General features: G+C 38.4%; 1 protein-coding gene across 2 annotated transcripts in view; it reads left to right on the top strand.

Annotated features, from left to right (window-relative positions):
• Positions 1-15,167, top strand: part of Camsap2 (calmodulin regulated spectrin associated protein family member 2) — an 80,072-nt gene that overhangs the window by 45,493 nt on the left and 19,412 nt on the right. The window contains exons 4-8 of one of the 2 annotated variants that reach the window (XM_051147498.1): positions 1,691-1,774; positions 2,394-2,426; positions 6,536-6,677; positions 6,940-7,079; positions 14,300-14,393. In XM_051147498.1, coding sequence (XP_051003455.1) covers positions 1,691-1,774; positions 2,394-2,426; positions 6,536-6,677; positions 6,940-7,079; positions 14,300-14,393 — 493 coding nt within the window. The remainder of the gene's footprint in view (positions 1-1,690; positions 1,775-2,393; positions 2,427-6,535; positions 6,678-6,939; positions 7,080-14,299; positions 14,394-15,167) is intronic. The other variant, XM_051147499.1, reaches the window with a different exon arrangement.

Genomic DNA, 15,167 nt, shown 5'->3' with positions numbered 1-15,167 from the left:
AGATGCTGACGGTGCTGCTCTGTGATCCCCGGTATCCCCTCCTCAGCTGCGTCATCTCATTCTCTTTTCCAGCTGAACCAGTCTTCCTGTGAGTTTGTACTCAGCTTCTCCATCCAAATAGAACCTCATTTATTTCTTTGAACAGCAGACGCTCCCAAACATGTTACTTTCCTAGTTGGCTAGCCTGCTTTATTTACTCTCTTATCCCCAGTCATACAGAGAAATTGTTCCTTTTGGTCAGTTAAGATCTCCAGGCTGACAGATCCGGTGTATACCTTTCTGTTTTCAAAGTACTCAGCCTTCTTTTTTAAAACCACAAGCTATTCTTCTGAGGTTTCTGTGGGAAACACAAGTATTTACCAAGCCCTCCTTTATTTGACCACCTTACTGTCTGACCTGTAGTGGCAGCTTCTTTGACCTTCTGGCAAGTATCTGTGGGTTCCTTTTTTAGGCATATGTAGTCCAAGGCGTAGCCAAAAAATCTAGGCTAAATTATATGTATATCAGTGGTTCACAGCCCGTGGGTCACAACCCCTTTGGCTCTTATATCAGATACTTACAATTCATAGCAGTAGCAAACTTGCAGTTATGAAATAGCAATGAAAGAATTTTATGCTTGGGGATCACCAGCACAGCATGAGGAACTATATTAAGGGTCTCAGCATTAGGAGGGTTGAAAGCCATCAATGTAATGTAGGCTTCGGTCTTCCTTAACTGTGGACCCATCCTTCCCCGGATGCTCTTCATATACATCTGCTCTGATAGTGTTGGATTCCTCTTTGATACAAGTCAGTGAGCTTACTTTTCTGCTTAAGTTCTAGTCACTTTTTCCTGTATCAGTTGTGGGGAGGCCACATGTCCTGTTTCATTTCTGTTGTTGTGTTAAAGTACCCTGACAAAAGGCAACTTAGAAAACAAAGGGGTTTATTTCAGCTAACATTTCCAAATTACAGCTCATCATTGTGGGGGTGTCAAGCCAGGGACTTCAAACTGCTAGTCACATCCTACCCACAGTCAAGAGCACAGAGAAATTAATGCATGCTTGCTTGCTTGTTTGCACTCAATGTCTCCACTCTTACAAACTTCATTACACACACACACACACACACCCCACTTTCTCACCATCATACCTCCATGCTGCGGCCAGTGATGCACCCACAAGAGGGTTCTATCTTCCCACATCAGTAACCTTAAACTTGCTTCCCTTAGATGTCTAAGACTTAGCCCCTTCCTTCTGCTTGCCTTTGTTTACCTTTGTTGACAGGTTTTTTGCTTGCTTGCAGGCATAAATGGACGCATTTGGTGCTGTGGATTGAACACACCTCCCACATGCTGCCTCATGCTCTGCCATTGTACATGCCCTTCAGTCTTGCTTCTTGTGTTTTGCACAGGATTTATAACTGTTACCTGACAGGCTTTGTGTGTTGAATGCCTAGTAGTACAGTACATGGTAGAAGTATAATAAGCTCTTACTAGAACTAGAACTTTCCAGTTTCTGACATACAGTAGGTGATCAGCATACACTGTGTAATTTATAGAACTGATTGTAAAGTTCCTTGTAGGGTTCTATTTTCTAGTTGTAGAAATGACATTTTATTTGAGTGTTACTTGGACTTGATATTGAGGATCAAACTGTATCTTCTTATTGCTATATTTTAATACAAATTAAAATTGATTTTTGTGTTTTAAGGTAAATGAACACTTGAAAGACATAATGGAACAAGAACAAAAATCTAAAGAGCACCACACAGCTGAAGCTCCTGGAGGTCAAAAGGTGTGCACTACAGTGTAAATGTACTTATGGTGATGTGTTCATGTGCTCTAGAGATGCCAGAAGTTATTCTAGGGAAGTACAAAATAAGTACTCACTAATAATTAATTTATACATACTAGAAACTTGAATTTAGTTTTTAGAGAATAAAAAAATGATACTCTGTAAGACATGCTGAGATAGTAAAATTATAAAGACTTAGATTTCCAGTCATTTTAGCTACATTGATAGTTGCTTTATGCTTCTGTTTACTGGAGTAGATTTTTTTCTCCTTCAGAATGACTATTCTTTTCTTCGAGTTGGTCTGCTGATGTCTAAGAATCTAACCTTAGAACCACAATGTGTGATTCTGAGTCTCTGAAATAAAATTTGTTGCTAAAATCCTTAGTATCCTAAAATGCGATTCTGTATGGGGAGAGCAGATGAGCCGAGGCTGCACTGATCTTGCTTGGCTTAGGAATTTATGGGTTTTAAACTAAATTGTAATTAGCATGAAACACTATGAGAACTGAATGGAGGCCTGTCCGTCAGAAGCCCTGGTGTCACTTGCTGATTGGATGATTCTGATTGACTTTTCCTTTACCTCCTGCTTTCCTTTTTCTCTCCATGGCTTCCTCTGAAGTCTCCTTCCAAATGGTTTTGGAAACTGGTTCCAGTAAGTTTTCCTTGCTACTTCAATTTTCTCTCCGGATTGTAGTGGTGTTATTGTTTATAGTTTGCTGGTATTGTCATTTCATACAAACTTGTTTGTCATTAAGTAGAAGGATTAGGTTTTAAGACATTTTCATAATATAAAATAAAAAATAGTGGGTCTAGCTAGTTTTAATGACTATTTAAAGAATAAGCACACATTTGCTCATCACAAAATTCACAGACCACTATTACTAATGCAAGTGGGTAATACTGCCTGTGGATACAAAATCTTGCTAGTATTAAGAGTTTCAATAAACATGAATTTGACTAATTACATGTGTTAGTTACATATTTAAATTATTTTTGGCAGAATCATTTTCTTTTTACCCTAACTGAAGGTAACACTTTACTATTTGATGAAAATCAAAAGCCTGTTTCCTCACCAGTATTGCACCTAAACTGTGTGAAACTGATTTGACCTGATGATTGACGTTTTGGGATTAAATGTGGGCAGTTAAAGCATTCTAAGACCTCTTATACACCATCCTGATAAAAATATAACTTAGCAGGCTGGAGGGATGGCTCAGCAGTTAAGATTATTGACTGCTCTTTCCAGAGGACCTGGGCTCAAGTCCCAACATCCACATAGCAGGTAACAATCAGTCTATAACTCCAGTCCCAGGGAATACCACACCCTCTACTGACCTCTGCAGGCACCAGGCATGCAAGTGGTGCACAGACATAAATGCAGGCAGAACACCCATACATATAAGTAAGTAAGCACATATATATAATTTTAAAATACACCATAAACATTGATATAAAGTATGGTGGTCCTTTTGAAAGCCAAATTTTCAAGTTTGTAGAGAGACAATGAAATATTTTTGTGTAGTGAATTTATAAAGCATGGACTGGGTGTGTTTCTCAGTTGACAGAGTGCTTGTCTAACATGCATGAATTACTGGGCATTGCATAAATCAGGTGTGGTGGTTACATATCTGTAGTCTCAGTGCTTGGGAGACAGAATCAGAAGGAGCAGAGTTCACATTCATCCTTGTCTATTTTGTGAGTTCAAGGCCAGCCTGGGAGCCTGGGATACAATACAAAACAAAAGCCATGTTCAGTATGAAAAAGTTCCATGTAACTCATGGACTGCAGGTAAACTTGTCTGGGAATTATACAAACTTCACATTAAAATTCATTTGCCCAGTGGATTTTATTGGATATAATCCTTAGACAAATGTGTTGGCTTCCTTCTCATAATTATCTAAATCATAGACATTTATTCCCAATGTGTTTTCTCTCCCCCCTCCCTTCCCCCCTTATCCATAAATGCTAATTGGGGGAATAGAATAAATGAAACCACAGGTTTTCTTGCTAAGTTGGTCAGTCCGTCTCTCATGCTACATAACTGGAGAACAGCAGGCAGGGCTGGAGCAGTGCTCACTACCTGGAAAGGAACCTCAAAACTGGTTGGTTTTCTTTCTTCCTTTTCTCCTAGCCTCCCTGTCTTTTTTAAATTATCTCCCATATCTCCCAGCAACAAAATGAATGTTTTTTAAAGGGATGATATAAAAGTTAGTAATCAAAGAGTCTATGTTAGGCTATGCAATATGTCTCACAACTGTAACACCAGCATTCAGAGCCTGAGGCCAGAGGATTGTGATTTCAAAGCCAGCTTAGGCTGTATTGATGTGCCACCATCTCCCCAAAAGAGAGAAACGGAAGGAAAAGTGGAGTTTGTGTGCTACATTGCATGTGTGCTTAATTGTTTTCTTTCTTTTTTTGTTTTTGAGACAGAGTTTCTCTGTGTAGCCTTGGCTGTCCTGGACTCACTCTGTAGATCAGGATGGCCTCGAACTCACAGCGATCCGCCTGCCTCTGCCTCCCTGAGTATCGGGATCACAGGCGTGCGCCACTCTGCCCAGCTATGTAATTGTTTTCTTAATGTAGGCGATGTATGAGTTAGGGATATAATGCCTGCCTTGCCTTCCTCTGAAAATGTTTTTTTCTTTGCTTTCTTTCTTTCTTTCTTTTTTTAAAGATGTATTTTGTTCATTATTTTGTATACAGTGCTCTGTCTGCATATACACCTGCAGACCAGAAGAGGGCACCAGGTCTCATTACAGATGGCGGCGAGCCACCATGTGGGTGCTGGGAATTGAACTTAGGACCTATGCAAGAACAGACAGTGCTCTTAACCTCTGAGCCACCTCTCCAGCCCAAAAAAAAAAAAAAAAAAAAATCAAGGAAAAAAAATGCCTCTTGATTCTTGCCAGTTACGAGCCAGGGAGAGAGAAACAGAATTAGATTTCTTTTTCTTAATTGGTGCCTATGTTTTCTGGAGGGTGTCATTTAAAACAATCTAATTGAATTTTCATCTGTTAAGTGTTTTGTTCAATAAAGTTGAAATTTTCTGGTTTTATTCTCACAAGCATTTTTCTTCACAATTGTATTTTTATTTATAAGTTGCAGAGGTGGCCATTTAGATAGAATCGGCAGAAACAGTTTAAATTGTTCCTTTGAGAAACCCTGTCTCAAAAAACAAAACAAAATAAAAATGACAACTGCAGCTGCAAGATGGCTCAACAGTTAGGAGCACTTGCTACTCTTGCAGAGGAACTGTGTTCAGTTCCCTGAACCCACACGGGGATGCAAAACTCTCTGTGACTCAAGTTCCAAAGGTTCTGACCCTCTCTGGCTTCCACAGGCACCAGGCACACATATGGTCTACATATTTATATGCAGACAAGACACCCATATACATAAAATAGATATGTTTAAAAATGACTACTAAATATCAGTAGCCTATATAATTATGTATTTTGTTAGTAAAAGGCATTATGTAGCATTATTCTTTTTGGCCTTAGGAAAGCTTCTAGCTAGTAACAGCTAGCCTGTACCGATTGCTTCTGGTGCTCAGTAGTATATATAGCACTGTGTGTCTGCCATCTTCTTAAATCCCCCAGTAGCACTATGAAGTAGGTTTTACTGGTCTCCATTTTACAGATAAGAAAAATAAGTGAGAGTTTAGGTAACTTGTCTGACGTCACAGCTAATAAGTGGCAGAACCAGGATGTAAGTGTAGGTAATTTGGTTTAAGAATTTTTCTCTTAACTTTTTACAGAGTTTCTCATTTTTAGAGAGCTGTCTTAACATTTTTATTTTATTATTTTAGTTTTTAGATACAAGGTTTCTCTATGTAGTCCTGGCTTGTCCTGGAACTTGCTCTGTAGACCAGGCTGGTGTCTAATTCACAAAGATCCACCACCCACTAATAATTTAAAAATCCACAAGTTTAATATAACATTTTAACAATGATACCAAATGGCCTTTAATTTATGATAGTTGCACCATCAAAAACAGATTTGAACATTTTGCATTCAAATCAGTTCTGTTCATTTACTGATTAAATTTTTATTTACTTTAATATTAGACTTAAAAGTAAAAGTTCTTTAAAAAAAAAAGACAGATTTGAAGAGCAAAGGTATCATTTGAGAAAAACTATAAATTGTAAGAGCTATCAGAATTGGGGGGGCAGCTAGAAAGTACTATCCAAGAAAACCTGAAGCCAAGAAACAGCACCAAAGTATTCTGTTCCATCTGTCAGCAGGATGTCAAGGTACATGGCACCAGACTTCAGAGCCAGTAACAGCCAAGTGTAAGGGTCCTGCTGCCTCAGAAAGAGAAATCTCTGCTTTCTGAAAATAACTTTATGTGGCTAAAATAACTTTATGTGTATAAAAATGTTAAGACAAGCCGGTGCAGGTCATAGTGATGCACATCTTTAATCCCAGCACTCAGGAAGCAGAGGCAGGTGGATCTCTGTTGAGTTCCAGGACAGCCTGGTCTAGAGAGTGAGTCCAGGACAGCCAGTGCTACACAGAGAAACCCTTTTGAAAAAAATGAAAGAACTTAGTATTGTTGCTGAAAATTTAACCTGGGTAATATATTGTATTCTTGCCAAAAAATAAAAAATAAAAGCTGAGGAGTTGGTAATTCTTGTTTCTCCTGATTTATATTTTCTAATGTGTCTAAGAACTAGAATGTACAAATCTATCTTGTTTGTTTGTTTGTTTGTTTGTTTTCCTTGCTTTATTTAGTATTCATTTAGAACTCTTTATATTGTAGGCTCGTTACAGGAAGGAACAAACATTGCTTAAGCAACTGCCTTGCATTCCATTGGTGGAAAACTTGTTGAAGGACGGTACAGATGGCTGTGCACTAGCTGCCCTTATTCACTTCTACTGCCCTGCTGTTGTCCGCTTAGAGGGTAAGTGCCTCAGGGACATATTTCTAAACTGGGTAGATGGCCAAAAAAAAAAAAAATTAAACCAATATTTAATAACTAATGACGTTTTTAATAGAACATTTAAGTATAATTCTGAGAAAGAAAGTTGAGAACTTTTTGTCTAATGGCTGTTATTTTTAAATACATGTTTGCTAAACAGATTTTACATAATGCTCTATTTGCACTATCAGTAGTTATGAAGTGTTCATAGTTAACTCAAAGCTATCTCCCTTTCTATTTGAAGATATTTGTTTGAAAGAAACTATGTCTTTGGCCGATAGCCTGTATAACCTACAGCTGATTCAGGAATTTTGCCAAGAATATTTAAACCATTGCTGCCATTTCAGCTTGGAAGATATGCTTTATGCTGCTTCATCCATAAAGGTAAATTAAATCATTCTCTTGCTGCCTTTTGTTAGTTTAAAGGCCGTGGCAACCAGCTGGGAGTGTATCTCAGTGGTACAATGTTACTTGCCATTCACAGGACCCACATTCAGTCTCCTGAAGTCCCAGCAGTAGAAGGCGGGAAGGGGGCAGAAAGAGCAGGAGTTCGAGGCCAGCCAGAGCTTTATGATGAGTCTGAGGAGCCGGGGACACAATTCTGTCTTATATAAGTGAATATAAACAAAACCTGACAAATTAACTTCATCAGTGAAGAACTTGGAAGGGGGCGATTTTTCTCTTCCTCTTTAAACATCCAGGGTTAGCTACAAGTCTTTTATATTGTAAAGGTAAACACAGTCATTTATAAAGTTGATCCGTTGTTTTAGTGTGGGCAGAGTAGAATATGAACCGTTAGGTGGTATTTGATCATAGATAAATGTAACAGAAGGTGAGATTCTTCTTTTAAAGCCAGCCAAATGTGGGTGTACGCCAGCAATCCCAGAGTTCTGAAAGCCAGTGGTGAAGCTTGAGGTGGATTCATGCCTGGGGTCACAAAAATGAGATACTTATCAAGCAAGCAGTAAACAAAAACACAATGAGGCTTTCTTTTTCATGAAGAATTGTAAATTAGACAGAGAGTCAAATGAAAAGTGTTGGTATGAGTACACACATGTATGTATTTATGTTGGGTCCTGTGTCTATATGGAGTTACAGATAGGGCTGCCTCCTTCCCTTCTGTGGAGATGCTGGGGAGCCAGACTTCTGGCCACTTTACTCCAATGAGGCTCTTTGACATATTTTTGAAATCAGATGTTGAATGTTCCTTTTGCTCAGGATTGCTTTGACTCTTCAGGGTATGGAGCTTCTGCATGAATTTCAGGATTGTTTTTTCTAGTTCAGAGTGTCATTGGAACTTTGATGGGACTTACTTGAATCTGTAGATCACTTTAATAATTTGGCCATTGTAACAACATTAATCAATCCATGTGCTGTTTCTGTTTCAAAGCTTTAGGAATAAGTGACTCTACAATGTGTTTAGTTTGACTTAGAAGCTTGGCTAAGTGGTAATAGGTTTCTACTGCCGAATCAGAGTTCCAGTGCTAGTCCTCCTAGGAAGAGAGTAATCACTTCCTCTCGTGGCAATGCTAGTGCCTTACACTTGACATTCTTTTTTGAGACAAGGTTTCTCTGTGAAGCCCTGGCTGTCCTAGACTTGCTTTATAGATCAGGCTGGCTTCGAACTCACAAAGATCCTCCTGTCTCTGCTTCCCTGAGTGCTGGGATTAAAGGTGTGCACCACCACACCAGGCTATACTTGGAATTCTTATTTTCTAGTGTCTCTTCTTTTTCTTGTGTCCATTTCAGGATCTCCAAAGGGCAGAAGATAAAGCTAATGATAAAGGCATATCCAAATGAGGCACTAACCCCAGTGACTCAATGGTACCCACTCCCTACTCTGACACATAAAAGAGAAACCTTGATTAATCAATTCTGGAGGTTTACCCACACCATTATTTTCTTTATATCTTACTAATGACTTTTCTAGCATTTTCTATCAAAGATAAGTCCTACTTTAATAATATGAAATGAAAATTTGTCATACGCCTAAGATGTATTTTTTTTAGGTGGTAGTATTCCTTCCTGTCCATTTTGGAGAATAGAACAGAGTGTAGACTTTCAATAAACCATATAATCCGGATATATAGATCATTTTGAGCATAATCCAAATATAAAAGCATTTCCTTGAGTCAGGCTTATTTAAAATAAATAATTGTAAATAAAAAGTTTTGTCTCACATTCTGCATTCTTTGCTTAATTATAATAACCACAAGTTTGAATTTAGTTTACTATCTTAAGGCTCTAAACTATAGAGGGCTTGCTTGGTCAGCATGGGTGGGCACCTCATTTTCACCTTAACTTTTAATAGTAGGTGTTTAGGAATGTATGAGAAATGAGCACTGCCTTTTCCTCTTGTAGAAATACAAGCGGGGATATAGCTGCTTGAGAGGACTGTTGGACATTGTCTAAGCTGGTTCCTGTACTGGATCCTAAGCACCACCCAAGAAAAGCATGGATTGCTCAGGCTGTGTCCTAATTGGAGCCTAGCTCCTTGCTATGTACTTGATAAACTGTTATTTAGAGGACATAGGTGGCCATCAAAAGGCACATTAAGGATTGCTTATGATGGTGAAAAGTTAGAAATGATCCATATTAGTAGGGGCATAAATTTAAATGTTTTGTAATGTAAGTGATCCTTTTAAAGGACAGTAGTTGAGGGTTTCGTTGTTTCTGTTAAAACAGAAAGCTCCCTAAGACACTGTTAAGTGAAGGTAGATTTAGCAAAAGGTATATAACTCGGTGTGTTCGTGCATGTGTACGCGTGCATGTACATATTTTAAACTTTTCTCTCCTTCCCCCACCCCCTTTTCAGTGGTAGGGATCAAACTCAGGATCACTAACCTATATTCCTAGTCATTATTCTGTAAACTACTCAGTATAATAACTATTCACATATTGTATTGACTATTAGTAAGTAATGTAGATTTTAACTATGTAGTAAGTAAGGTGATTTTAACTGTCCTATGGGGACTGGAGAGAAAGGCTCATACTACTAAGCCCAACACCCTGCATTCTATCCCCAGGACACTCATTGTTGAGGGAAAAATCCAACTCCCCCCTTGAAAGGGTATAAATATACTATACAACCTTACATAAGGGACTTAAACATACATAAATCTTTGATGTCTATATGGAGTTCTGGAACCAACTGCACATAGATGCTGAGGGACACATATATAGAGATTCAGAAAAAGGATCTTTAGGATAAATATAAAACAAAAGTAATTTTTTCTGAGTGTGTTGTTGGATATGAGAGGTGTTAAAACTTGCTAGATTTATCTGTTCTATATGTTCTGCATTGTTTACACTGTTTAATTATGTAGGTGTGTTTTTTTAACTAAAGAAAGTAGGGTTTGGAGAGATGGCTCAGAGGTTAAAAGCATGTCCTGCTCTTCCAGAGGACCTGAGTTCAGTTCCCAGCACCCATGTGAAATGGCTCAGAACTGCCTGTAACGTCTCTGACACCCTCTTCTGGCTTCTGCAGGCATCCGCTCTCATGTGCATAAACCACATGCAGGGACATGCTACACACATTTAAAAAGTAGCTCAGGTTTAGTGGTGCACACCTCTAACCCCGGCACTGAGGAAGTAAAGACAAGATGATCTGTGAGTTATAGGCCAATCTAGTCTACATAGTGAGTTACAATCCAGCCAGGGAAACATAGTGAAATGTTTGGGAAAAAAAGTTAGGAAAAGATGATTTTAAATTATTGTTGTATCATTTCTGGAATATGGCCAGTTCATTGTCATTTAGTCATAATTTTATAATGAAATAATCTCCAGGTTAGTTAACAGAAAAGTTATGTCTTTAGTTCTGCCATCTTGTGGCCAATTATTGCCATTATGTTATTAGAGAATTGTTATCAAGGCCCTCCTTTTCTATCAACACATAATTACTGTATGTTTAAGAGTTTGTTTTTTTTTTTTTTAAAGATGCACCAGTACTTAGAAAGTTTACCCTTTGGCCTTAAAAGGTATACTGTAAAGATTATAAAGCAAAGTATAGGTCATAATGATCTTGATGTGCCAGCTGGCCTTTTGTTGCTGTAACAGACACCTTAGTAAAGTACTGAGAAAGATTAATTCTACTTGGTTTCAGTCCATGGGCAGCTGGCTCTGCATGGGTTTGGCCTTGGTGAGCTGGGAACTGTGGTGGAGAAGGCCTAGTGGAGCAAGGCTGTTCCTTATGGTGAACAAGAAGCAGAGAGAGTGCCTGAGCTCGCTGGTTCCTCTTCCTCCCCTCCTTCCCTCTGGGCTGCCAGCCTCTTGAGTGAACATTCTAAGTCAGCCTTCTCCACCAGTCAGCCTCCTCAGACACACTCTCATAGACTCACTCCTCACTGTCTGTCAATCCAGTCTTGATGCAGTGAATACTGACCATCTCAGAGATGCCTTTGTCAATCTTTGGGTGTTTTGATGAGTTGGATTTTTGTTGTTATGGATCAATTTATACATTTCTTAATAAATATTCTGTACTTGGAACTGTTTTATACTAGGAATATATGATGGAGATCATAAGCTTTGTCTTTCTAGGCCTTGCAGTCTGGCATAGGAATGACAAACCTTGGAGAATGTGGTGTTTGATGAAGCTGATTAGATTTTTTTTATTGGTCAATCTTTTTTCTGTTTTATCAAAAATAGAATTTTCACATAATATATCCTAATTACAGTTTCTTCTTCCTCTACTCCTCTTTGCTCTTCCCCGCCTCCCCTACATGTCCCTTGCATCCAGATCTACCCATTCTGTCTTTTATTAGAAAACAAACAGGCTTTTTATGGGATGATAATAAAAGAAAATAGAATAAGATATAACAAAAACTAACATTGGAATTGAACAACAAAAACAGCAGAAGGAAAAGAGCCCAAAAGAAGGCACAAGAAACAGAAGCCCACCTGTTCACACATTCAGGAATCCCACAAAATACTAAACTGGAAGCTACACTTGCACACGCGCGTGCACAGCCTACCCTTAAGAGTAGTTTGTTTTCCCAATGAAGATCCCTTGGAGGAAACTAAATTTTCATCTGCAAGTAGTTATCAATTCAAGATAGGGCTTCTGGCTTAGGGTAGGGAATACCACTTCTCCTTTGAGCTCTAGGACCCCCAACTGGCACAGACTGGTACAGGCCCTATGCATGCTGCCTCAGTCTGTGAGTTCATATATGTGTTGATGATGCTGATTTACGGGGCCTTGTTTTGGTGTCCCTCTGGCTCTTACATTCTTTCCACCTCTTCTGTGATGTTCCCTGGGGGAGGGATTTGATGGAGACATCCCCTTTAGGCGAGTATTCTAAGGTCTCTCACTCGCTGCATAACATCTGGCTGTGGGTCTCTGGAATAGAAGTGCCACTGTTGTAGAAAAGGTTATTAATATATATAATTATTATGACAGTTATTATTTAACCTGCTATCATATCAGTAAAAGACACAGACATCAGTTAGATGTTTACTGGATCTATACACTGGATCTGGGCGGAAACTAAACAGTAAGCTATTTCTTACCTCCCAGCTCTACATCCCATGCCACTTGCTTTAATTACTCCTCTCTGGGCTACTTCCCATCCATCATTCCCATAAGTACCTGCACATATTTCCATCTGCTTCTACCTCCTATCCTCAGAGCAAGCTCCTGGCCACATGGTCCTTCTTTACGCTAACCCAGGGCGACTGCTTTCTTCCTCCTCTCCTGTCCCTCCCTCTCCCTTTGGTCCCCCTGCCATGATCCTCCTGTTCTCCAAGCCTTAGCTCTGCCTACCTCTCTTCTGTCCTGCCCAGGTATAGGCATTTATTTAGCCAATCAGGGATAAGTCGGAGGCAAGGTTACACAGCGTCACTTGGTATATGTGAGCATCTGCTCGTAGAACAGTAAGAATCTGGGGCAAGGCAGGGGGAGCAATTAATTAAACCAGACCATGCCACAACATGCCACCAGTAAGATAAGACTGTGGTAGTATCACTTACAGAGAGGATCTGTTTCAGCTTTACAAAGGCAAATGCTCTGTACGTCATTATATATGTAAGTATAGTTGGTGCCCTTCGGATTCATATGATAGTGGTGGTCATGGGTATTAGCACTATTTCAGAGAGAAGAAAACTCAGGAACATCATACTTCTTCTGAGAAGTCAAGGAAAGTGAAGTCCGTAGTGACCCAAACCAGTGGTGTTCTGGGGGAGTGGCACAACCGAAAGGGAAAAAATGCAGGGTTAGTGTGAGTTTGTTCTTAAAGAACTTCATCAGAAGGGAAGAACATAGGAGGCATGGACATGATGGTTTAGTGAGAGAGGTCTTAGTTTTCAATGGAAGAAAGTTGAGAGGAAGGATAAGTAATAAATATAATTAAAAATGCAAAGCTTATGAGAAGGCAAGCAGGGGTGCCACCCAAGCCACAGTGTTAGAGATGGAAACGTTCTCATTTTTAAAAGTTCAATTTCAATAGCTTCCGATAATAACTGTTTATGTATAAGCATTTGAATATTTGGGAATTTACAATGAAAACAAACACTGAAAGTAAAGTAGACAACCTAGCAAAGTCTGTCTTCTGCTGCATGTTACCCTCCACAGTGCCTCGTGTCTCACACTTGGAGTCCACTGAGATGTTCAGGAAAGTGTCAGAGACCTTTCTTTGTCACCTGTTTCTCCCAGTCTTCTTTGTTTTGTTAAGCGGCAGTAACAGTTGCTCAAAACAGAGAACTTAGAGACATCCTTGATTCTTTTGCTTTCTGGAGCTATAAGATGGCAGATGAATATGTGAATGTTACCAGCCTAAATAGGAAAAAACCCAGGCAGTGAGGTCTAAGGAAGTACACTTATGTTAGTGCCTTGAGGGTTGTTCAGAATTAGCCGATATGCAGAAGGGAGGATATCAGAGCACACCCATACTGCCAGATAATAGCCATAATGAGGAAGATGGGTTTTGAATAGTGCTATTTTTAGAAATAAATTAAATGCCTAAAATTGAAATTATCCTTCATATATATTTTAACATATAAGCCCAGTTTTAGTACAGTAGGACACGTCTGTAATCCACTGCTCAGGGTTCAAGACCATCTCAAAAAACAAAGAATAAAAACCAAATCATATATATGCATGTATATAAGTAGTTATATATTATATATATATATATATAATCCTATAAAAGTGTACTTTTAATCATAATTATCTATAGAGTTTAGTATTAATAGCATGTCAATTACTATTGAATTTAGCATTTCAAACATGTGGATACAATATTTAAACTGTATATTTAATTACTTTTCAAAATATTTTACTCTTTTTTAATGGTAAATACTCTTCTTGCAACTTGTTTGTATTTATAATGGAGGAAAAGGACATTTCTTTATCTCAGTTCTACATAGCTAGAGATCATGATGGTTGGAAGATTTGCTCTGACCTATAAAAAAAGTATCAGAGGTCTAAACATGTGTATTTAGAAGTACTAAACGTCTTACTCCAAGTTTAATAAAACAGTGAACATTTTTAATAGCAAGTAAGGAGAATTTAAATCTATATTTGAGAGGATAGAGCATAACTTTATCACGAATGTATGGTTGGTTTTACCTAATTTAGGACTTCTTTTAATTTTCTCAACTCTCTTATATAGAGTAATTATTTGGTGTTCATGGCAGAACTGTTCTGGTGGTTCGAAGTTGTAAAGCCATCATTCGTACAGCCTCGTGTTGTTCGTCCACAAGGAGGTAATCAATCTTTATAATTCTTAATATAGAAAAATGGAAACTTTATATATTTCATCTGGTTTTTGATTGTTGTTTGTTTTCAAGATAAGGTTTTTTGTGTACCGTGACTGTCCTAGAACTCAGTCTGTAGACCAGGCTGGCTCCTCAAACTCACAGAGATCCACCTGCCTCTGCCTCCCAAGTGCTGGGATTAAAGGCATATACCACCATGCCCCGCTCATCTGGTTATTCTTTTAGGTAGAAGCTTGTTATTATTTTAGATTTCAGCCACTAACCTTGATAAAAGTCTCAATGTTTTAATAGTTAAGACACCAAATTATCTGCAAGAAACAGAGAAAGTAGAACCTGTATTTCATAACTCAGGGTATGGAGCTTTTAGTGTTAACTGGGTGCCATCTACTTCTTTACATTTTTTATTCCTATCTGTGGTTTTTATTTTTTATTAGGTTTTTTTCATTTTTAACATTATGTTATCCAAACTCCACTCATATTAAGACATGACCTTAACCTGCAACTTGATCTTCTGTTAAATCATGAAACACTTTGTGGATATTTTTAAAACTAGTATCTTTTGTTATTACAATATAATTATGATAAAAGTAATAAATAAGAGGGCTGCTGTGAAAGTCCCTAGGAATAAAGAGTATGAATTGTTACCAAAGGCTTGGAACACAGCTTCATCACTGCCAGAAAGCAAAAATAACAAATAAAAATAAAATAAAAGAATTCCTAGCAGCTTTGTTTGCCTCCAGTTTTCTTTTTCTAATCACTGTA

The sequence above is a fragment of the Acomys russatus genome, chromosome 6, assembly GCF_903995435.1.
Source record: "Acomys russatus chromosome 6, mAcoRus1.1, whole genome shotgun sequence".
Taxonomy (NCBI): Eukaryota; Metazoa; Chordata; class Mammalia; order Rodentia; family Muridae; genus Acomys; species Acomys russatus.
This window is presented reverse-complemented; position numbering and strand designations above follow the sequence as displayed.